Genomic DNA, 25,515 nt, shown 5'->3' with positions numbered 1-25,515 from the left:
AAATAGAAAAAGAAGGGATCAACAAGTGCTTCTGAATCATATTCAGCACAATTTATTTGGACACCAAATGGCAGCTTAGCAGAAAGTCTCTGTTATAATAGAGTCAGGCGAAGAGTGGAGAAGAACAGAACATCCATAAATAGAGAAAAGTTGATCTCAAATGGCGGCTCAGCAAAATATCTCTATTATAACATACTCAGAGGAAGAGTGGAGCAGAACAGAGCAATCATAAACACAGAAAACCTGATCTTAATTCCCCATGGCATAAGGCAAAATGGAAGAAGATGGGATATAATCAGCTTGCAATCTCAACCGTACGACACAAGTTTAAACAGAAAAACAGAGATCGAACGGAAAACAAATGCGTAATCTGCTTGGAATATCAAAGAAGAGAGGACTCAATTTTCCGCTTGGAATCTCAACCGCACGACACAAATTCAAACAGAAAAACAAGGATCGAACGGGAAACAAATGTTTGGAATCTCAAAGAAGAGAGGACTCAATTTCTCGCTTTCAAAAGTCTTTTGTTGGCCATGCGATCAGGGAATATCAGGATGGAATTCCAACGGACACATTCTCTTGCCTTCAAAAGCCTTCCGTTTGCCACACGATCAGGGAATATCGGGATGGAACTCCAACAGACTCAATTTTCCGCCTTCAAAAGACTACTGTGGGCAAAAGTCGGGGCATATTCGGTACAAAAACTTGAATGATTAATTTTTCCAGAGATCGCGAATTATACTTTAGAGAGCCATTGGACCGGATAATTCATTTTGGGTCAACATGGACAGTTTGTTATAGCCAAGTCATCCGGAGGGTGGGGAATTAATTTTCCCTAATTTGTACGTTGTTTTTCCTTTCTTATTCTTCTCATTTGGTACTACCCAAAAAACAACACCAAAAGAAAACAAAAACAACCTGAGGAATGAAGTGAACCACACGAAACAGGCCTGGGCTTGGGCCGATTGGGTGTACGGCCTGCGCCAACAGAGGGGAGAAACTTCGTTCTCTGATGCGATGACGACCCTCCGATCCCAGAGCCCATTGACGCGCGTTCGGACACTAAGCGTGCTTAAACCCCATTCCCACCCGTCGGCTAGGGTTTCTCCCACTCGACACCAGCGGCGCCGTGCTCCCCCGAAACCCCGTAGCCGTCGGCAGAAATGGTGAAGGGCAGGCAAGGAGAGCGTGTCAGGTTCGAAAACTCTCTCCTCTCCTCTTCCCCTTTCCTTCTCTCTATTCCTCTCTCCTGTTCTCATCGTCTCATCTCCTCCAATCTTCTCTCTCTCTCTTTCAGGCTCTATGTTCGAGGAACGATCCTTGGATACAAGAGGTAAGCAAGATTCCGTTCGCTTACCCAATTTCGCTTTTCCCCCAATTTGTCGCTTCTTTTCTCACATTTTTGTATGGGATTTTGATCAGATCGAAGTCGAACCAGTATGAGAACACGTCGTTGATCCAGATCGAGGGGGTGAACACCAAAGAGGAGGTCGCCTGGTACTGCGGCAAGAGGATGGCGTATATCTATAAGGCCAAGACCAAGTCGGACGGGAGCCGGTACCGGTGCATCTGGGGCAAGGTTACACGCCCCCACGGTAACAGCGGTGTTGTTCGCGCCAAGTTTAAGTCCAACCTTCCGCCCAAGTCCATGGTTTGAATCCGATCGAGGCCTTTGTTTTTCTCTTCCCCTTCTTTGATGGATTAAAAGCTGTTTGCAAGCATGATCGTGTTTTGCTCACTGTTTTTGTTATCTGATTGCAGGGTAGGAAGGTTCGAGTTTTCATGTACCCGAGCAACATATAAGGTTAGCTTTCAATGGCAGTCGATTTCCTCACTATTGAAAACATATTTATTTGAAGATTGTTAGTCGTTTGATGCTATTTTTGTTTGTTCTGTTTGATGATTGGCTTTGATGAGACTTTATTGATTGTTTAAGGTTTGCTACATCTACATCAAGATGCCGTTTAGGTTTCCGTGGTGATTATTTTCGTTACTTGTTTGTTCTTGAACGTTCATTTTGATTACCTAATTGCCCTCGTTTGCTAATGAGGGTTTGAAGCTGGTCTTTGCTATGTTATTTTGTTGGCTGATTGTATAATTATTAATTATGCACTATTCATTTAGTCGTTTTCTGTTAAGTGTGAATATGTTAATAAAGATGTTATCAAGAACTTAATATACTTGGTTGATTCTGAATATATGCTATACCAAACGTCTAGTCATATGTTTATTGGTTAAGTGTATTAATCTAGGTAACATTTTTCAAATAATACATGGTTAGTGCGTTATTTATTAACCTGTTCTTTTTAGGGTTTGATGCTTCTGATCCTTGGCATCAAACATAGGCACACACAGAAGAAAGGAAATATCAAGTTGTTCCTATTGAGAGTGCTGACTAGTGTAAGTCTTTGGGGGTTGGTACCAAAGATTTTAGGGTTCCTATTGGGCCAATGATATATTGCACCGGAATGGGATTTTAGGGTAAACACTCTCATATCCTTGGCTTCTGGATACTATTGTTGATAGACATGGATTGGCTATCTTGTAACTTTTAGAAATTACCTTCCAACTTTATCTTTACATCTCAATTTTTCATTAAAAATTAATCATGGTTGAAAGGGATCTCATCATAATTTTGTGAAATTTTGGAGAAGTGATTTTATTTCACAAAATTTTGTGAAACTTTATCTTTATAATGTTTATCCTTGCAAATTCCGCATGAGGTGTTTATACTTGAAAGAAAAAAAAAAGAAGCTTGGGAACCGCATGCACAAAGTTATGAGATATTGAAATAGAATTTGCTCTTATTCCACTCATAGATAAGCGTTAAACCAGTAAATACTGTGGTAGATAATTGACTTGATTCAGAATATGGTTTTTATCGTACATAAATAATCTCTGCATGTACCCTGTATGGGCATTAAGCGGTTCTTTTATCAGAAACATATATGGAGGTTCCTTGTTGCAACTTATCTTTTTCTCAATTCAAATGCTTAGATATGATGGTAGATTTCCATTTCCAGGGACCATGGCTTCAACTCTTTTGTGTAATATATATAGTAAACTGCAACTTATACGGCAATATTTTAACTCTTTTGTGTAATATATATATATATATATATATATATATATATATATTATATTGCTTTTATATGCTTTGATGCTCTCTTTCATTTTGTTTGAATGCTCCAAAAGGTTCCTTATATTTTTGTCACATAAACTGGCTGTGAGTGATGAAGATAGTGGTTTGACCAATTGATTGTGATGTGGCTGGTGGGGAAAGGTTAAATGAGAAGTAGATTTGTACAAATCTTTTCTTTAGAATACAACATATCCAAGTCATGTAAACATACAAGTGTATCTGGCTAGCATTTTCTTTAGAATAAAATGTATCCAAACCTTTATTTCTGTTTCTGCTTATGTATAAGATATTCACACCATGCTCATAATGCCCCATTGCCTTATAGTTCTCGTTCTTGTGATGGCAAATGCTCACAATTGCTGGGATTCTAATACCTTGTTTTCTTTCATGTTTAGTATGGTGATGTGCGGTGACTTGAAGGCATCCTGGAAGCTGAGTTAATGACATCTGCTTTTAGAGGTTTTTCTTTTAGAATATCAAAGCTGATGTTTTATACCAAGACCATTTACTGTTTCTGCAGTCTCCCCTTTACAGATGTGGAACTTAAATTTTTGCCATTAGAAGGTTATTGCATTTTGGTTTGTTTCGTCTATTAATAAATTAACCTGAAATCTTGTTCGGGTCTAGAACGAACCCAGGATTGAGAGGACAGATCCGCTTTGGAGAAGTGATGATTACCATATCAAATCTGAGGATCACAATCTTCAATTCTGGCTGGGGATTAGTTATATCAAGCAATAAGTCAACACCTGGCACATCACAGGAGACATTGGGCCAACCCTATTTGAAAATCCTGTAAATCTTGGCTAATCTTGGCTTTTAAGTATTTATTTAATAAAGCATGCAACAGGTTTTCAGATGAGGGATTATGTTCTCTCAATATTAGGACAATGCTTATTCATCGGGATAAACTAACGAAAATGTGCTTAGCCTGTGGGACTCCATGTGTTAGCGGTGGAGTTTCCATATAACTTGCAAGACATTAGTTATTGGGTTCCTTAATAAGTGTTAGGTCCCGTGGCACCTGTAAGATTGATTGTTGGGTGCGACGCCTAAGTTTTCAAGGTGGAAAAAAGATGCTTAAGCTCTGAGTTCATCGCATTGTCCAAATGTGATGCTGCCCATCACCCACAGTCCAAGCTGGTAGTCAGGATACTATTTGCATATGAAATCTTGCAAGCAATGGTGGGAGACGATGTTTGTCATACATGATCTAATAAATGTATTCTTTTTTTTCAGTTGTTGTATTTCTAGTTCTTCCCGAGTCGAACAGTTAACCTGTTGCCGAACATAGGGTTACATGTGATTGATGTGAATATGTAGAGTCCCCTGCAGGCTTGAGAGAGGTGGTGTTTTACGGAAGGCTTGAGTTAGCCTGACATGCTCGGACATCAATATTTGATCAGTTTGTGTCCTTTTCGCTGCATCAAAGTGGAAGCACAGTTAGAACGGAGCTTTGCTTCCACCAAAATGGTCCAAGTTCAAAACGTAAGAGCCTTGATTAAATATAAGGACCAGATGCCTTCCGCTTGAACACATTCAGTGGAAACACTTTTGATCCAACTGGCACTAAAATGATGCTAAAGTGACGTATTCACACATGGAGTAACCTACGAATCGAAAAGAATATGAGCAAACTTTTCACCGGCATCGAACATTTTCTGGTGAAAAATAGGTGAGATTTCCTCCCTACCTCCCTCCCTCCCTCCCTCTTCTTTTGGTCCAGAAAAAGAAAAGAAAAGAAAAGAAAAGAAAAAAAAAGAAAAGAAAAGAAAAGCAAAGCTTGCTAATATAAACAAGGTGGGCACATCTCTTAGATCCTCAGAAAACTAGTACACCTGCATGATTGACATTTCCTGGGATTTCGACATCTGAGATTTGTTACAGCTTACGCGTCCCAGGCCACGTGTCCCGTGGCATTTGATATTGGCTTCCCTCTGTCTCCATCTCCATCAACAAATCCCTGATAGCAGTGGCAAGTGTGCTCCCACTCTAAAGAAGGACCAGGGGACAAGGGGTGTCGAGCATAAATAGGTGGTACTACCCCTATCTTTTCAAGTCTACCACAACAACGCTTATGTTGTCTTTACTGCCCCGAGAGATTGCAAGCTCAGCCAACAAAGCAGCAGCCTCGGCAGCAGAACGCCCGGTAACTGCCTCGGGGAACATTCTTGCGGTCCGACCACTGAGACATCGTCTTGCGAGCCTGCATGCCACCTCATTAGACACAACATCCCACAATCCATCACTAGCCAATATAAGGAACTCGTCCTTTTCTGTTCGATCGATCACGTTGACCTCTGGTTCTGAGGTCACATATGGTTTGAGGTAGTAGTCACCTGCACCAGTGGAACAAATGGCCAAAATAAGAACACAAAAAAATTTCTTCAACAAATACACCACATATTACAGAATATACACTGGCATGATCTTCATGGTTGATGTGACTCACTGATCTCCTGCCATGCCATTCATTTGATGGACCCCTTTATAGACATGTATGAAATAAGAAAACACTTTCACTTGCTGACACACTAAAATCTCCTCATTTAGAGCATTTAGTTAGGCAAGATCGCTGAACAGACAAGGACTTTCGAAACTTCCAGTCCAAAATGTGATCAATGGGGTATGTAAGTGAGATTCAAATTCTAACTGACTTGACACAGCATAGTGTGTACAAGTCAGTCAGAAAGCAGCTTCAACATTGTCTGAAATGAATATATGTTCAGTTTCTATACACTCTATTTGAAAGGCTCATGCAGTGCTAGATTAAAGAACAATAATTCCTAATATTGTACTGATTCACAGTATTTTAATTCATTAAATTGGCATGACTAAAACTAATGAAAAAAAAAAAGAAACCATGTTACCCTGCAACTTCAAGAACATCATACATGAGAGTTATCAGAATGTCAAAAACACATTTATCAAACTACATCCCACAAGGCATGGAGTCTTAACTAATCTCTAAGATCTAAAAACATGACGAATTTCAGAAACCCCAATTCCTTGAAAATTTAAAATTGTTCCCCAAACATGTCGAGTTGACAAGTCACTCTATAAGTCTTCCCCCCATTGACAGTCTGCCCGGTACCAAGTACATTACATTCTACACAGTGATTTCAGTTACAGGAGGCACACGACTGAGCTTAAATATATGAAATTTGGGTCTATTAGCTACAATGGATTGAAATCAACAGATCACTGTTACTGTATCATTATAAAGCATAATTGCAGATAACCTGGTAAACTCTAAGTTTCAGTTTTGATTGAAGGTTATCTTAACTATCACTGCCAACTACCATTAAGTAAATCCAACGTGAGTGTGGCTGCCACAGGAGACACATACCGATAGATCTAGAAGTAGCCAGCACTCCTAAGACACGGTAACCGTTCCAGTTGATGACCCTCCCTCCAGCTGCTTCCACTCTTTCCATCTCATCTGGCCTGTCAGGCTGTACAAGCAGAAAATTCTCACCAATATTATTTTAGCGTACCTATGTAAGCAGACACATTAAATGCACAAGCAACCAAAAGACATTGCAGACAAGTCTTAGAACCCAACAAGAAGCTTAGTTAAGAATCAAAATAGAGCATCCAGCATTGCATCACACGTGCCAGGAAATTCAGGAGCCTAATGAGAAACGGAGCTTGTGAATTTTCACACTGTTAAGCCACTGTGTCTACAAACTGCAAAAATTAATATCATGCATATTTTATGAAAGATGCATTTAATCAAATCCAAGATGACTCAGCATTAACAGGTGAGTAAAAAATTTCAGATCAATATTCAACAACCCATATGGTCTTGCAAGCAGCGATTGCCAATCTTAGATAGGAGTTGATGCATGCGTTCTACAATCTGAGGCAATTTCCCTTGCTGACGAGTTCTCAAATGTTAGCAAGTAGCAACTCTGCCAGTCATAAATCATGATTTCTTAGGATATAGTCCAACCAGACAGAACCGATGGAGCACACGTTCCACAAACTAGAATCAGTTAAGGGCGTAGCAAGTAGCAACTTTCCCAGTGATAAATCATGATTTCTTAGGACAATCAAACCAGGCAGAACTGACAGAGCATACATTTCACAAACTAGAATCAGTTAAGCATGTATTCTGATTTGCTCGCTAAATTGTAAGTTATAAAGAAAGGATCTATGATGATGGTTGAGGATGCAGTCTGACATGATAGTTGCTATTTATATATTACAAATGATTGCATGTCTATGCATAATGTGAGATTAATTGGTTTGTGGTTTTCAAATTAAGGAGGAAATGCCATTCATAAAAAGCCACCACTTGTGGAAGAATGTTGTCAAAAAAAGATGCTTGTCAACATCTGCCGAAATTTTATTGCGGAACATATGAAAGAAAAATTATAGCAACATCAAGAAAAAAAGATGTTCAATCTCAGTAAATGTTCAGCATCTCTTTAAGAAACTGGAAAATCATATTCATTGCTATCCATCTCCATGAACAATTGTCAACCACTGCATGACCTTTATCTCTGATATTCAATGCAACTAATAAAGGCCAATCATCGTGGATCCATGGACATTATAAATGAAGGCACTAACACATGCATTGTTACTAACAAGGTGTAGATGTGTACACAGGGTTGCAGAGGGATGCTGTTGGGTTTAATGCTCTCCTCTAAACCCATAACTTTCCTTAAATTTTTTGTTGGCACACAAGATGTCCAAGTACTTCAGTAGTTATCCAAGCTACCCATAAGGATTTATCCTTCCTACCCAATACATGTCTTCCTAAACAATTTAAGATATACTCCTAACAGTAATTCTTGGAAAAGATCATGATGACCTATCTACATTACACCAGATATCACAAGGCATTATACTAACTTTTAGTCAGTGTTTAGAAATCAGAAGTGAAGATGCAAGGAAAGAGAAGTTGACAGGGAGGATGAGGAAGGAGGAGGAGCCATTTGAAAACAATGATCCTAACAATAATTACAATGGGAATGACCTTGAAGCACTATCAACATTATATCCGATATAGCAAGGTTCCATACTAACTTCTTCTCGGGGTTTAGAATCAGAAGAGAAGTCAGATGCAAGGAACGTGCGGTTGAAAGGGAGGATAGGGAGGGGGGAGAAAGCAAGCAGTCCTTAAGGTTTCATCAATCAGCCCTCAAATAGTTCCATGACAACAATCTTCAAAATCATGAGGCAGGCAGCCAGGTAGGCATGTGTACATCTATCCATCCATCCATCCACCTGTCCATGCATTCATGCATACATATGCTCGCGCACGATCATGCATATACATGTATTATATCTGTATCATTCCACAAACTAGTTAGTTTTTCTATATTTTTGAGAAACTCAGTTTCAGTTCAATTTGACATGCTTTGTTATCTTTTCATAAATAGATTTGGATTACAGTTTTAGGTGCATACGTCATAAACTAAACTTAAAAAGAATTACATTTTGATCCCTTCAACTTTTCCCTTGTTGCACATAGACCTGCTGCACTCTAAATTTTTTTAAATTACAACCTTGATGTTACATTCCGATGCAATGCAATCCTTATTAGTGAAGTTTAAATAGTTGCTTCTTTATTTCCTTCTTTGGTCGGTTTGAGAAAATATATGTTATCATTTATGTTTTAGAGCATTATACTAAATGACAGGTTAAGCGGTTAAACAGGTTAGACATGTTTTTAACGGGTTAAATGGATTGAAACATGTTAAGCGGGTTGGGTTAAACAGATCAGAAATAGATTAAGCATGTTTCAAACAGGTTAAATAGGTTTTAAACAAATTAAACATGCCGGATCATAACCCGACCAAATTATTAAATAGGCCAAAACAAATTAAACGGGTCAAAGGTTTAAAACTGAACTCAGTCCAAAAGGTTATTCCATCATTATTTTTCTAAAAAAAATCCTCTGATTGTAATATGTGACTGTCAAGTTAAATTAGGTTCAGAAGACCTAAGAGATGGTCCAAATAAATAGACTCTCAGAATTCTAAACTGAAACCTGAAAAAAGCGAGGGCATTCCGGGAATAGAAAGAGTAAATCAAATTAACAAGATTCCACAGAGACCAAACTAAAGCTATCCTAGAGAGGTATAGAAATAATAGAATATAGGTGTGGGTTGTGGAGCCCAAGGCTCTTCCCTTCTTTTCTTTGAATCCCACCTTCCCACGCGCGACACATGTAGGAATCATAGGCAATTAAAGGAATTTAAAACATAACTGGAATTGTTAGGTACAATTAATAATGGATTAAGGCGAGCAAATCAACCTAGGGTTACAGTATAGTATACCTTGTGATCCGAGGATAGGGCCACGGCCACACCGCCGCGAGAGAGTACCGCCCTCGAGTCCCCGCAGTTGGCCACCACGATCCGCCTCGACCCCACCACCGCCACCACCGCCGTCGACCCCACCGTCCTCTCCGCCGCCTCCGCCCCCGACCCCGCCGCCGCCTCCGACACCTCCCCGTCCACCCTCAAGAAGCTCGTCGCCATCGCCTCCTTCCACCGCCGCCCCTCCTCCCCCTCCTCCCCCTCCCCCCGCTCCTCCCCGGCGGCGGCCACCACCTCCGCCAGCACCACGTGGAGCCTTTCTCTACACGCCTGCGCCACCCACGCCCCCCCGTGCCCATCGTACACCCCGAAGAAGTCGTAACCTCTCGCCGCTACCGCGAACCCCGGCGGCGCCACCACCACCGCGTCCTCCATCTCCCTCCGCCTCCCGATCAGCGACACCGCCCCGTGCCACACGCAAGCGTTCTTGCCCTCGGCTCCGGCGGTCAGGACAGCTGCCGGCAAGTCGGCGTCGGGATCGGACGGCGGCGACGCCGCCGAAGCCGACGACGACGAGGTGGACTCGGAGAGCTCGGAGGAGTCCGAATTCTCCACCCGGTTCCGCATCCGCTTGATCACGCCGTCCCGCCCCTCGGCTCTCAACCGCCGGATCTCCAGCTTCCGTCGGCGGGCCGTCCGGTACTTGTTATCAGAAGCCCCCTCCATTTTAGCGTCTTTACAAAGAACCCGCTCACCGTCCCCTTTCTTTCCTCCTACATCTCCTTCTCTTCCTCTAGTCAGAGGGTATTCGGACTCCGTTTCGTCGGTCATGATCTCGGTGGGAGACGAACAGAGAAGGCCGGTCGGGCCTCTCTATTACTATTATTATTAATAACACCGCACTGGGACCAAAGGCCCCCGCGGGTGTGGGGCGCACAACCGTCGGATCGTCCGCGGATGACGGATGCGGGCCACCTGTGTCCGCCTCGCGCAGGGTCGTACCCCCAGGCGCATCTCGACGTGGATACTTCGAGGTGGAGACGTGGACGGTATAGATGCAAGGACGGGCCACACGTGGCTCGGCGGATGGGCGCTTGGTACTTGGTCGTGGCCCCCACGGGTGGTCCAGCCAGGAGCGGAAAGGGGTGGGGGAGAGAGATGAGGGACATTTTATGTGGAAAACGAGGAGCGTGTGGGGCCCGCAGCCGAGGAGTTTCGCAAGGCGGGACACGTGGAGGCACGTGGAATCACGGGGTGGTGAGCGGAACGGAGAACGGTGGGATGTTTCGGACGGGTTTAGGTGGACGCGTGTCGCGCGGTACGATGGCCGGCTGGGCTGGTCCCGATACGGAGCTTCTCGTGCGACATCCCCGCCGTTAATCTCGTCAAGCAAACGGGAAAAAAGACGGGACATTGGGAATGGCCCGTTGGATCCGTCTGATCGGTGGACCTTTAGCGACGACCCTGATGGATCTTGCCACGGTAGGAGATACGGGAGTTCTTTGCGTTCTGAATGCCGCCTTCTCAATCTCGCACCTTAAGGGGGCGGTGGATTCGTGTGGCTAACTCTCACTTTTGTCATCGTTGGGACACGGCGACGGCAATGGAGTCACGGCGCCAAACTTTCAAACAGCTACATGCATGCAGGCACCATGTACCCGCACCTCTTTTTCCTATTTCTAGGCCATCTACGTAACTTTCGGATGTGATTCTTGTGATGTGCATGTTTCCAAGGTCCGTGACATAATTTTGTTGTGAAATATTCATTTTATATGGTAGCTAAAACCAATCTTTTTTCCTTGTCTTTGCATGGTCGCTCGAATCCTTTTTAGAAATGACAGATAATTCTAGATGGCTCTATATGACCATTGTGTTGTTTTTTTTTTTGCTGTTATTGCATAAATGATGAGTTTACAAAGAGGCGTGCAATTTTAATGGATGATAATTATGTCATTAACTTTTTTTTCCTCTCGAGAAGAGAGAAAAATCATCCATGCTCGAACCCAAAATCTCTAGTTTCAAATGACCAAACTATTTTTTCGACAAAATATTTTTTTTATGTATAGAAGCTACTAAATATTACTTCTGTTATCGTGCATTTTGTATGTTTTTTCTGAAATATTAACTTCAACTCCTCCAACCGACATAAGAATGGGGTTGGATTTTTTGCATGAAGGCAGGATTATCTTTCTTTCCATGAAGCAACCGTTGGATGGAAAAGTTTAGAATGCTCCGTAGGACTGCACGTTACATTCATTCGCATTCAAGGATGAGCACGGATGCGGTGAACCATTACTTCCATTATAATCAACTTTAGGTTGGGGGAGATGCACATAGCCTCACTCTTAGTGAAGTACAGGGGGCAAAGGTGCAGTCCAGAAGACTAGAAATTAACATCTTGCGTGCGTCAGAACACCTAACCTATTGGACACGTTACCTTCTAGCTGGACTACAGTCAAAGGGAACTTTATCCTAAGCAGTTTCACAGGATCCATTTTCCATTCCCAAGTAACTAGATTTTGGAAGCAAATACATCAGTGTAGCGAATAACAGTAATATTTACCGAAAACTTCTATGAGAATGTCTTTAGACTACCTTTGACAGAGTTACTAGTAGTACAGCTTTTAGAAATAGAGCTTTTAAAATAAATTTTTTTGAAGTAGAGCATTTATAAAAAATTGTTTCCTATTTGATAACTACATTTCTAAAAAGTTGTAGCACTTTAATATGTATTTGTTAAACAAACTAAGAAAATACTTTTAGTATGGCAAAATGATCATAAGGAACATTGCATAGTATTATATAAGAAAGCACAATAATAATATAATAATAATATTATAATAAATTATTATGCTATAGTATATCATATAATAATATTATATTATATTACAGTAATATTATAGTATATCATATATTTATATATTAATACATATTATATTTTATTATGCTTTATTGTATAATACTATGCAATGTCTTTTATGGCCATTTTGTCATAGCAAAAGTATTTTCTTAGTTTGTTTACTAAACAAATATTAAAGTGACACAGCACCTTAGAAATGTAGTTACCAAACAGCAAACAGCTTTTTATAAAATCTCTACTTCCAAAAGCTTTACTGCCAACAGTTTCCCCAAACGCGGCCTTAGTCCATATCAGTTACTTGCTGGATAGATTTTGAATACTTATGTAGGATTTGTAAACCCAAATAATATATTCGGGCTATTTTTCTTGGATGAAATTATAGATTGTTACAAATAATATCGAAGCAGATTCAACCTATAATTTATATAGACTAAGAACACTGCAACATGAGCTCGCTGAGGCTGGCCATGGGTCGATCATAGTGCTTATGATTAGATTTAAATGGATATGGATTTTTAGCATGGTAAAAAAGCCGAAATTAAAATGAAAAGAGTATGTGAGGACCTATACAGACATATACAAGATTAAGAAAATAATACGTTTTAATCTACCAGATATATATTAGGTTTAGATACAAGCCATTAATCCTGCAAACGCTGCGAGGCCTTCAGATTCCACAAAGAAAATGCAAAACCTGTTAACAGAGATTTCTAGAGAAACAAAAGATAGAAGTAAAAAAAAAAAAAAAAAAAAAGTGAATGAGAGCTGGTGAGATTTGTATATGTTCTACTACTAACGGGAAGTCCCAACTCCGGGGCGATGTCACTCATAAATCATCTGAACCTCTGATCCTGGCCATGTTTAAAGCATTGCATCATATTCGAGTTTATTTGAAATGTCTCGAATATGCCCTCAAAGGCTCAAACTATTTGTGGTTAAATACATTATACAGAGGATGATGTTTGTTCTTGACCAGAAAGGGAAGTTGGACAAGCTAATTTATTCTATCGGGAAAAAGATCGGCTATATGCTTCTTAGTATAAATGTATGTTTAAAAAAGCTTATGTTCATGTTCCTTAAGTAATGCTTCAAGTATCTAAATTATTAAAGATCCACTGACTATATTGGTTAGATTAGCAAATGAGCTATTTTCATTTGTATGGTAACCTTAATTTGTCTGATCTTGACAAAATATCCTTGGACAAAAAAACATGTCCCTGTCAAATTCCATACTTCAATTGAACGCAAGAAATCAAGGAGAATGACCTTTGCAAGCCCCAGAATCTCATTGCCTGTTGTCATCAATCCATTCCAATAATATACTTTTAAACAATAGGCAAAAATATAGAAGACGAGAAAGGGGGGCATGCTTGATTTTTTTTTTTTTTTTGTAACACGTAGCCTACAAAGTTCCATGTTTTTTGTAACACGTAGCCTCCAAAGTTCCATGTTTTTTGTAACACGTAGCCTCCAAAGGGCCATGACGAACACGTAACGATGACCAAAAAAAGAAATATATGAGATGATGGCTTCCTGTGGGGTTGGTCCGTCTCGAAAAGCGTCCGTAGGTCGGACGTGTCACCTTGAGGCCGGTTTTGATCGCGTAGCCCTTTCTCTTCCCGTCACGTCATGAAACATGCCCTTGGACCAATTATAAAAGGGCACCACGGCTCGCTCCTTTTGTGCGGACGTTAGGGAGCACCGCCACCTATCGCTCCCATGCCTTTTTTTTAATAAGGCAAATAAATTAAATAATGTTTCATTCATTAAAAAAATAAATTAATTAAGTAATACGAATATAAATATATCTATCAAAATCAAAAAATAAAATATTTTTTACAAAAATTTTAAAGAGTAGTTTTAGAATAATCAGCTACATAACTTGCCATCTAATCTGCGGTATTATTAGTTTTTCTTTTTTGAGTAGTATTTATTCGGATGGTATAATCTTTACTTGAACAAAGAACAGGAACTTGATTCTGGTTGAAATTAGCATTCAGGATATGGAATAGGTACAGCATAGTACGTAGGTGGGAAATAGTTCTTTCTATTCTTGAAAAAGAATGTAAAACATGTAGCCTTGCTTCATGTCATCCCAAAGGAAGGCAGCTGCGTAGAAACACTTCACAATGTAGATAAGAGTTGTTTTATGTTACACTAGAGAAGGTTGCTTTTAGGGGCAATAGAGTAGCAATTATGATTCGCACCCAGCTACTTTCATGTCAAAACTAAGAAGCAACATTTGTTTTTTAAATTTGAACCAAAAATTAGCAGCTTGTTCTTGAACTTTAGAAAACTGTTGGAAATCAAAGTCTAATTAGAAGCAATTGGCTATTATGATTTAACTTGGGGATATGACTAGCAACATGCTGCCCAAGTCGCTAATGACCCACTACCATGCTAATCTCATTCTATTCCTCAGTGAAATTAACCTCCTGACTAAATAGAACAAGAAAAATTAAAAAAAGAGAGGTTTAAGGTCGCTTGGACCCCTTCCTGACATCCAATTATGGATCCATATGTATCAGATTTGTGCTTTAGGATGAGACCAATTGATCGATGAGTTGTGAAATTTTCAAGACTTATTTCTAAATACATAAAATAGCTTCATGCAGCATTTTTGTTTCCATATACATCAGATTTCTCATGCATTCGGAGAGCGACACAGCACACAAGTTATGAATGCAGGGATTGAAAGAATGGTTACTGCAGCAATTGACGAGGGTCCATATCTTCACTTGTACATTTATTACATGTTGGCCTCTTGCAACGAAGGGAAAAAAGAACATGTTACTTATTTATTGGATGGAGGCTCAATAATTTCGCACCAGTGACATTAATAGCACTCAATCCTCCTTCTATGGCCCACTGGTTGGTAAGATCTCAACCAGATCAAAACGAAGGTAGGTAAGCCGGGAGCACAGGTAAAGGCAATAAATTTTGAATCACCGGCACATAGACTGCTTGTTTCTCATGTTTCTCAAGAAAAAAACTTTTCCATAAAATGTGGAAATCATATTCCTATTGGAATATAACTTTTCCTCCTCTCTCATTTGAAAACTCCAACCAAACAAGAAGCATCTCATTACATTCATGTTGACCACACTTTTCCCCCTTCTTTTTCCGCGAACCAAATGGGCCCTATATAGGTATGCTCAAGAGAAAGCGGCCTGAATCGGGATTCAGGTTGTATCTTTCATGCGAAAAAATGATTGGTTTTTTTTTACGACATTAATCAGCGGATGGCACATTACATAGACTTAAAAGCATCCGAATTTCTTTTTTGTTCGCAATGTGAAAAAAAGATGAATCATTCTTTCGTGCAAAAGATGCAACCCGACCCGATGAATCATGCTCAGATTATGCCTAGGATTGAACAACTAACTTCCCTATCTTAGATAGACAACATTAAGGGCCCAGGATGACAGTAGATTAGAATATAGGGCGTTAGATTTGCTTTCTCCGCAATCTTTATGGATGGGTGTTGATTGCCGATGTTAGCAGGTAGAGTTCCGATGGAGACAGAAGAGCATTAAAGGGGGTTTTGCTACCTTATTACAATGTTAGTGGAGCACCCCATGCAAGAATGGACGAAATAGCTTTGTCAAGGGATATATTATTATATCAGTATTTTAATAATTGAGTTGGAGTCTATCCCCAGCCACATTCCCATCCGTAAAATGTTTTCTATTGATTAGGTGGTTTGTCATATTTTAAAAACTAATTCTAAATTCAAACCAAAAAAATAACATTGCTTAATCTACACGAATTTTTTTGGGTATAGTAAGAGGTAAGGTGTCGGATCTACACGTGTTACCTTTTCAGGAACATAGAGCCTCCATCAAGAGAAAGTTTAGAGGCTAGCTACAAGTATGAGAAATTACACCCTACACCATATATATTGTATGACCGTGTCCTATATCAGTCATCTCTGTCTCTTTTCATTAATCTCATTCATCATGTACTCATCTCGATAATTAGACCATAGAAAGAATGAGTAGTCATTGTTGGGTGCATGGCCACGTTGGTGTATGTAACGTACGGTGTAATTTGTTCATAGGTAGGTATCTCTCTGCTGCATGCTTTTGCCGATCTGACACTTCTAAATTATTTAAAATCAAGAGATTATACCATGATCTGCTGTACCGATACCAGATATTGGACCGATTGCCCAAGCACGGGTTGATATGGGGTCGCACTATGCCGTCCCGAGTCAGTACTGACATGATAGAGGAAGCAAGGAAGAGAGCGAATAAAAGAAAGAGAAAAATAAAGGGAGGGAGGCTGACAGAAGGTAGCAAAGGGCCGTTGGAGGCATGCGCTCCGGCAGCAGGCGGAGGCTGCGTCTGGATCCCTTGTTTCGTTCAAAGTAGGAGTCCGACCTCTAAAAAAATTTCGTGATTTTTAAGTGGATCCGACCGCGGTCTCACGGCCCTCCACCGTCCTTTCTTCCTCTCCCTCTCTCTTCCAACCCTGCTCACTCTCTCTTTTTCTCTCTTTTCTTGTCCTTCTTCCCCTCCGGCAATGAAAATGATTTCCGTTGGTGGAACCATCTTGATCGGCCGCCAGAATGGCTCGGTACAACCGAAACTGCTCGGTTCGGAATGGTTTCGCCAATTTTGGATCTTATAATGTATTTCCTCTCATATCTGAATAATTAGGAAGCTGAAGAGTGAGTTATCCCAAAATGGATGAATTTGGAACTTAGAAAGAAAATAATGTTCCATAAGCCTAAAGTAATTAAACTCATGCACGGTATCATATTCCGTTTTAAAGGTAATTTGAAGTATCCCGGACGACTACTATTGTTTTGGTAAAAAATAATAATAAAAAAACACCTTTTGCCAACTTGCAGTTAAGTGCCAGGTTTCAATTTAGTGGATCAGGTTGTACTTTCGTGCGATAGATTGATTAATGTCCCTTCATTGGAGATCACCTCCCAAACAGATCACAAAGCACTCCAAAGTGCATTGTTCATCCATCTGTACAGATCTTAAAGTAGGTAGATAATGATCCAGCGGTAGTTTTGCAAGAAAGAAGGTTAATCATTCTTTCATGCGAAAGAGATATCCTTGTTCCCCATTTTACAAGTGACAACGCAATCTAGTCCTTCCTGCCTAAGATTATGATGCCTTTGATGGAGGCTGGGAGTCACATTTTAGTGTTTTTTTTTAATTAAAGGGAAGGCTGAGAAGAGCCACCTAGCTTTTATTGAAGTGAATTGCAACTATTTACAATGTGACACGCAGGCAAATCCAGAAAACACTAAGAACCTATTTGAGAAATTTTGCAAGATTAGATTGGATTTCCTATAGGGTCATAGATGACAAAACCCATATCAACCTAATTCCTCTCCAACCCAAATTCTGTGGAAGCCAAAAAAAAAATCTCTATCATCCCACAGTCCAACAAACTGATAGATGGAATTTAGGCCTAAACTAAGATGGAATCTCTATAAATTCATGAATATTTTTCAATAAATTAGAAGATCAAAAAGATAAAATATATAGATTAGAAAAAGAATATCCATGTTTTTATTCATATTTTAAATTTTAAATTAGTCTTATTGATTGGGGATGTGAATATAGCTAAGGGAGAGGAAGAGATTTTTTTTCGGAAATAGAGTCCATTTAATTTGAAATGTCAATTCGCATAGGGAGAGATGGAGCCGCGCGCGCGTGTATATAACTATATATATATATGTGTGTGTGTGTGTGTGTGTGTGTGTGTGTGTGTGTGTGTGTGTGTGGTTTCTCTAATCAAAGCTTGTACAAATATCCATGAAGAGACAAAGTAAGAGTATTTCAGTGAAAAAAATTGATAGACAAAATCTGATAAAAATTATCTCCCATTAATAATATAGTATAAGTAATGTACAATAATCGTTTTACTGCCCCATGAGCCATGAACTCATTTTTTATCCATTTGACCAAATATTGATCCAGAACATAGATTTGACAATGAAAATTAGTAATTGAAATATTATTATTTAAATCTCAAAAGCCAAAGGGTTCTACATTCTAAGTCCTAGGTCACCAGACCAAAAGAGAGGAAGTGAGGATGGAATTGGCTGGACCAAAAGCAAGGATTAAAGCAAGTGTAGGATGATAGCATCACAAGGAAATATTCCTCTCTCCTCTTCAGGAATATAGAAATAGATAACCATAGAAAACTTTATTGATCTAGGCCAGACTAGCATGCTCACAAGGAGGATGGCTAATATATGGGGAAAAAAACCCATTTTGGCAAGTAAAGTGCAAAGGGGCAGGCATGAGATGCACATTAACTAAAACAAAGGTTACAATGTTTCATAAAAGCAGCACACTTAGATCTCCACAATATGAAAAAAGTTACAACTTGAAAGCTTACAACAGCAGCAACACAACCAAAGGTTGCTAATATGAGGTAAGAGAAGTAACACAAACTCCTAAATACTAGTTGGGAAGGTCCTTACCTCCCAACCATTTCCATATCACAGTATCTTCCAATCTTTATAGGCTATTGGAAGAAGAGGAGAAAGAGGATGAGCACTCCCTTTGTCCCTTCACTCCTTTCTCCCCTAAATCCTAGCACTTATTAATAATTTAATATATCCTTAGTTTTTACCAGACCGACGGTAAAAGAAGGGGGACAAAAAACCCTTCTGGACTATATACTATAACTGCATAAATCAACACCTGAAACCAATCAAGCTCTCTCTCTTTTTTTTTTTTTTTGTGGCTTGAGTTTCCAGATGATCTCAGACCAATGTATACCCTGAGACCAGGATGTCAGCTGGAGAAGCTGCGTGGATGTACACAAATTCCAAGCTCTTTCCCGCAGGCAGAGAGCTGAGCCATGTTGGGAATCCAAAGCCATTGCTGGACTTGCTGAGCCCCCATAATGGGCCATAAAGCTTAGATATAGAAATCTTGAGGTCCTTCACATTCTTTGATGATTTGTTTGTCACCACTGTGGAATACCTGTAGTAGGTTTTTCCCTTTTGATTCCATGATGCAGTTGCCCTTTGCTCGACAACGAATGGTGAGTTAGGTTGAGAAACTGCATCAAAACAACAAAACTCTTAGCTGGTTCTAAAGGCTAATGTATGATAGAATTCCAGCAGGTCAATGCAAGGCTTGAACTTAATCTTAAAAAAAAAATACTGTTTGGATTTTGGATTTTATTTCATAATGAAATTTGAGATTTCTTGGAATTTGATTTATAACTTAAGAGGCAGGCAAAGATCACGGAGTTGGAGAAGTTCAAGTAAATATAGGTTTTTCTCCCTTTCAATTTCATAATATTTCACACATGGTAGAAGGAGAGTAATAGTCCAATTGGCATCACATGTTTCATGGGGAGATACCATGCTGACAAGTTTAGATTTCCAATCATATAGAATTCAATCATTAATAAGGAGAGCTTTGCAATCGAAGATAAAGTATTATCTATAACTACTTAATTGGATTGCTAAATAGCATGGGCATAATGAAATGAATTTAACTAGCAGGGAGTGAACAAAATACCTGGAGCAGGAGTAGATGGCTTTGGCTTCGCAGGTATATTAGGTGCAGGAAGCACCACTGCAAGCAAGAAGCAAAAACTTAACAATTCCATCCAAGTTTTAAAATGAGCAGGAAAGGAATATTTGCAATTGAGATATCATACCAGGAAGGAGTTGGCTGAAAGCACCATTGCCACCATGAAGACGGGCCAATACGCCGAGCATAGGAGCATTGTTATACGTTGCAGGCTCAGTCTGCTCATAATTGTCCCTTTGATCAGCAAAGTTATCATAGGCATCAGGCCCGCCGACAATGGCACCATCGAGGAGGTTAGGATCGCCGGCCTTGCGGCTGAACCATGCTTGGTAACCTCCCCTGCAGCTCACGAATGTAGGATCGACCTTGATGGACACAATTGAGGAGGCACGGTGGTGGACCTGCTGCGGGTAAGTGCCGCCATATCCCACCATATAGCTTGTAGCTCTTGGGTTGTCTCCTAGTATATAGTCAATCTGAAGAAAAGGTTCAGGAAGCATTAGACAGTAGCACTTTAAAAATTCACAAGATTGTTATCTCCAATTTTGAGATTGAGAAACAGAAAGATTTTATGTAATTGTTTCGTAAGTGACCCAGTAAAAGAGTTTGGAAACTATAAGAGATCATAATTGTATTAAATATGCAACAATGTTAGCTAAGATATGCTCCAACTGCTGCACAATTACACATTGAAATTCTGAAATGTTACACAAGATATAAGTTACAACAGTATGAGGTATATGAAACATGGTTACTCATATTGGAGAACACAGCTAGAAAGATAAGATCTTTCTTATAAGAAAGAAAAATCACCTGAGACTTGGCAAACATGAGAAGTTCTGAAGGCATGGCAGTTCCAGCAGAGCACTGTATGTTCCTCCCAGTAGCTGAAAGGTAGTCAGAGTAAACAGTGAGGAGGAAGGAGGCACCTGTCACGAACTGCAAATTGTTCCACCTCTGCCGGAATAGTAGGCCTCCAGGGGTCCTCTGAACATTGCGGGGACCCTTTCCGAGGCACGAGCACATGAAGTACTCTGCCTTCTGCTGATATCGCTCAAAGACCGGCGAATGATGAGCTGCTTTCCCTTGGAGAAGGAGCTGTGGATGATGAAGACACCCATTACAAGAGATGAATAGTTTGACAATGGCATTTTAGCACAAAATGCCATTTTACTGCTTTATATATGCGAGACACCAGATTTCTTCAACTGGGACTAGAAAACTTTTGCCATGTTAATGTACGAATAACTGTATCATGTTCTGTTCTTGCTTCCATGTCCTGTAGGCAAGCACAGGGCATGCATGGGCCCATTTTATATAGTTAACTCGCCCCAATTATCAAAGTAACTCCTATTCGGCCCATTTACCAAAACCCATCCAGCTTCCCATGACCACGGCCCATTTCTATATCCTGTAGGATTCGTGAATTAAACCGCCCATTAAAGCCTTTAAGCCTATAGCCCTGAAATGCAACATAGATAGGCCAACAAGCCCGATTCCTACAGAATTTTTAGCCCAATCTTACTGGAATATCCAAACATATCCTAAATGAAAGAAAAGAATCCAGTTTTACAAAGATTAACAATGGCGGATATAGCAAATATTAAACACCAGTATATCATAAAGCAGGCTAGGTTCCAATTGGGCCCAGACTCTCATGAGCCCAGGATTACAACTCTTTGAGCTGGGACCAAACACGCTCTGCCTGATGGCTGGGCCGGGTTGGAATACATGGGCTCAAGCATTGAGCATGGACCTAAGCTAAAACCTAGAACTCAGGCTCGAGTCCGAACTGGGTTTGCTCTAGCCAATTCATGCCTGGTTCAATTTAGAAGGCTACTTGGTTAGCAAAACCGCAAACATGACGCCATTAAGGTGGTAGCTCAGTGGAACTGGGCCTTACTTCCAACCAAATGGTTCCGAGTTTGAAACGCGCGGGCGTCGATTAAATTATGGAGACCGAATTATCTCTGTTCGGACACGTGGTCCGGAAGAAATTATTGATCCATTGGTAGCTTCGATGGTGCTAAATGTGATGTACTCACACGGAGTATAACCATGCCGGCCCAAAGGGGTAATAAGCCAGGCCCATGGATGGGGAGGGTATGATTAATATGCGGGGGTGGGCTTGTCTCTTTCTCCCCCCTTCCCCTTTTTTCTAGCAAAAAAAAAAAAAAAAAAAAGCAACCGTGACTACATGGAATTAATTAATATACCTTGGAGGCGAGAACTTGAACACCAGCGTATTTGACGTCCCACCCGAACTCGGTCATCGCCCACCCGGTTCCACCCAACGCATCACCGTTGTTCCCCAAGTAATCCAGGTAATACCGGTCATTCGTCGCCCGGTACAACCACGCCGCGGCCCAGAGTAGCTCGTCCTGTACAGAGCACAAACAGATGTGATCGCATCAGATAATCTCGACCGTCCAATGGGTAGATCCCGATTCAGTAATCTCACTTACCCCGTACCCACTGATGGATTGGTAGTACTTCTGAGCGACGGTGATGCTGCGGTCGTACTTGCCCCTGTACTTGTCCGCGAACTCAAAGAGCTGTGATAAGAATTAAGACAAAATCTTGTTACTAAACGTTAGTAATCTCTTGATTGCTTATTTATTTTCCACTTAATTGACCTCGTACAGTCGTACGCTCGTAGTAACTAGTGGTAAAATAACGGACTGGATCGTGCTCATCACGAGGCACAGTTCTCGGAGACGGCAAGGGACAAGATAGCAATTTAACGGTCAGAGATCAGGGAAGGGACCACGGGGAGACGATTCGAGGGAGCACCGAACCGTCTATCTTTCTCGAGAGACGCCCATCCGAACCGTCTATCTTAGCACCCCTGGAACCTAAACATACCCGCATAGACATTCCTATGCATGAGACAGGGAAAACTTTATACCGGCGCAGTGAAGACAAACACTACGGTGCGTTACTAACATGCGCCGGTTTAGGGACCTGGGATGGCTACTTTAGAAGTATTAGTGGTATTGGGGTTCCGACCTGGGTTGCATGGCTGAGGAGTTGGCCGGAATAAGCCGGGTTCGACCGCCGGAAGATAACTGAAGCTGAGGCCATCGCCGCTGCCGTCTCTCCGGCAAGGTCCGACCCCGGGTGGTCAGCATCGATCCGGTAGGCCATCCGGCTGGTCGTCATGTCTTCCGGCCGCTGCCAGCAGTAGTGATCTGAGTTCCCATCCCCAACCTGCACAAAAATTAACCAAGTGAGCTTAATTACAATCAAAGAACAGTAATAATAACATTATTAAATTGTTAAGATACAAATAATTAATAACATTATGACCTTCTGACCCTAATTCCACGTGCAAGTGCTAGTTATGCAATTAATTAAACGTTTCAAATGCGGATAAATATGGCAGCTCTAATAGTTAAATGATACCTTTTAAATGGAAAAGGTTAAGGGATGCAAACAAAGCTTCATGACGTACTTCAAGATACTTAGAAAAAGTGGTTACTTTAATGGGTCCTCGTCAGGGAGTCATCCAAAAACAGACAGCAAGCAAGCCACTTAACCATCAGTTGCTGATTTTGTCAGTAGCTTTGAAGACTGTCCTTAAGAGAAAATAAAGAGGGATTTTCTACAAATGATTTCCACCAAGAGATCCAAATAACTTAACATTTTCACAAAAGAATTTAGTATTTTTCACAAATTTTCTTATCTATAAGGCCAAACAAACCTCTTCACTTTCCGCTAAACAACATATTGACTACTACTTGGTGAATGACTTGGTAACTAGAAAACCCGGTAAAATGGCACAGAGCTACCTTGGCATACGTATAGCAGTATAAAAGGTCCCGTAGGAATTGGTCTTTTGATTAGGCAGTCAAAAAGTAAAAAGCTGACAGGATAGAGAATGGCCCTCTTGTTCTCTCTGTAGTAGGTGAGGCGAAGAAGATGGTATTAGAAATAGTAATATTCTTCTACTGAAGTTGGAAAAGATAACTAGATGCAAGCAAGACACCCGAGGAGCGTAGTTCATTTCGTTTTACCTGAGTATATGTTTTTTTTTTGTTTTTAAATAGATCTAAAGCTCATGCATAACAGGGGATTTTGCAACAGAGGCGCACCCACCTCTCCGTAGAGGACATGGGGCTCTGAGTGGGCTTTGATGAGGTAGTCAGTGCCCCACTTCACAGCCTCCATGGCATGACCCAGCTCTCCAGTTGCAGCCATCTGCTTCCCATATTCAGCTATGCTCCATGCCATCATGGTGATGGTGAAGGCCATTGGCAGCCCAAATTTCACATTGTCCCCTGCATCATAGTAGCCTCCAACAAGATCTACCTGTAGGTAAAGAAGCAAAAAGGTTGATGGAAAACAAAATACGTAAATGAAAGACAACAGAAGAATCAGATCTCTCCTCCTTTGCCTAAATATTTGATAAGACATAGGCTTACTATAGAACAAAGATGTGTGCCTATTTGGTGTTCTGACTTCTATAAGAAAAATTCGCAAGAGTAACTGAAAAAAATAAATAAATAATTTATGTCCATATTTAGCGTCAACATGAACACAATGGCATGTCAAGCTTTTGAGAAAAAATAAATAATTCAAAGTACAAAATAATTCTACAATGGCTTCTCTACAATTTCCTAAGATGAAATCAAGAAATGATGCATCCGGAAAGCTAAAAAGATATTAAACTAGAAATTTGATATTTTATTCAGAAAAGAAAGAGACTGAATGACAGCGAGCAAGGGAAGTATGGCATGGAGATTCCCTTTCTTATGGCCCATAAAATCTTCCCATCACATCATTAATAAATGAAAAAAAAAAAGCAAAAAAGAAAAGACAAAGAGAGGACGAAATTATATTCGCTTTACAGCACAATGAAGATGTGCAGTTGACGCCCCGTCCACTACTTACAAGAAATAAAAGAAAAAAAAGAAAATAAGAAAAGCTGTTTAAGAAAAGATGAGAAGTAAACCTTCTAAAAATTTGGAAAGGAAATAGACTACATAAACTAGCAATGTGAAATAAAGAGAGGTAGAAAAGAATTTACCCCATTAGCCTTTCCATCAAGCAAGCCAGAGTCAGCTCTCCAGGTGACCCTCTGGTTACTGGGGAGGTACCCAGACCTCTGGGCCTCAAAGAAAAGAATGCTTTTGCTCAGGGCCTTCCCATAGTCATGGCCAGCAGAAGCCAGAGGCACCAAAACTAGCAACACACTGAACAGCACCACAGCCCCACCCATCCCTCAGAACAAGACTATTATTATTATTATTATTATCAAAAAGAGGGTTGAGAAAAGATCTTCCAGACAAGAAGAAGAAAAAAGAACCCAGCAAGTACAAAGAAGTTGATCTTCAACTTAATAAGAAACAATGTAGGTGGTTTATTAGCTAAAACTCCTGATAAACAGCAATAAAGATGGGGGGAAGCTAAGAGGGAGGGGAGAAGAGAAGATAGAGAGGGTGGTGGGAAGTGAGGGAGTGTAGAAAAGTGAGGAGCTCTAGGGCGCTATATATGGAGAGAGATGTGGTAACTGGCACTAGTTAAAAGTAGGGTCCTTCTTTTATTTTATTTCTCCTCTCCTGAGAAGCTAAAGAAGCTTGGGATGGGAGAAAACATCCCACGCGGCGCCTGCGTTCTCTCCCAGTAGCCAGTCGGCAGGTATGCAATCTCTTCGTTTTTCGGGGGAAAAAAAAGAGGAGAGAGAGGAAAAATGGAGTAATAATTAGCTTTGGT

General features: G+C 40.5%; 3 protein-coding genes across 3 annotated transcripts; 1 reads left to right on the top strand and 2 right to left on the bottom strand.

Annotated features, from left to right (window-relative positions):
• Positions 1-1,020: 1,020 nt before the first annotated feature.
• Positions 1,021-3,734, top strand: LOC103723425 (60S ribosomal protein L35a-1). The gene is made up of 5 exons (XM_008814334.3): positions 1,021-1,195; positions 1,298-1,333; positions 1,423-1,651; positions 1,762-1,805; positions 3,538-3,734. The coding sequence occupies exons 1-4, from the start codon at positions 1,164-1,166 to the stop codon at positions 1,801-1,803; spliced, it is 339 nt and encodes a 112-aa protein (XP_008812556.2). The 5' UTR covers positions 1,021-1,163; the 3' UTR covers positions 1,804-1,805; positions 3,538-3,734.
• Positions 3,735-4,929: 1,195 nt separating this feature from the next.
• LOC103723431 (protein phosphatase 2C 51-like) lies at positions 4,930-10,292 on the bottom strand. The gene is made up of 3 exons (XM_026800081.2): positions 9,436-10,292; positions 6,492-6,597; positions 4,930-5,481 (listed from the first exon to the last, which is right to left on the bottom strand). Exons 1-3 carry the CDS (start codon positions 10,246-10,248, stop codon positions 5,189-5,191), a joined length of 1,212 nt encoding a protein of 403 aa, XP_026655882.2. The 5' UTR covers positions 10,249-10,292; the 3' UTR covers positions 4,930-5,188.
• Positions 10,293-18,527: 8,235 nt separating this feature from the next.
• LOC103723426 (endoglucanase 19) lies at positions 18,528-25,279 on the bottom strand. The gene is made up of 9 exons (XM_008814336.3): positions 24,830-25,279; positions 23,899-24,111; positions 22,810-23,010; positions 22,266-22,355; positions 22,017-22,181; positions 20,614-20,898; positions 19,928-20,276; positions 19,786-19,842; positions 18,528-19,318 (listed from the first exon to the last, which is right to left on the bottom strand). Exons 1-9 carry the CDS (start codon positions 25,019-25,021, stop codon positions 19,017-19,019), a joined length of 1,854 nt encoding a protein of 617 aa, XP_008812558.2. The 5' UTR covers positions 25,022-25,279; the 3' UTR covers positions 18,528-19,016.
• Between the last annotated feature and the right edge of the window lie 236 nt (positions 25,280-25,515).

Source organism: Phoenix dactylifera, unplaced genomic scaffold (genome assembly GCF_009389715.1).
Source record: "Phoenix dactylifera cultivar Barhee BC4 unplaced genomic scaffold, palm_55x_up_171113_PBpolish2nd_filt_p 000237F, whole genome shotgun sequence".
NCBI classification, from domain to species: domain Eukaryota; kingdom Viridiplantae; phylum Streptophyta; class Magnoliopsida; order Arecales; family Arecaceae; genus Phoenix; species Phoenix dactylifera.
This window is presented reverse-complemented; position numbering and strand designations above follow the sequence as displayed.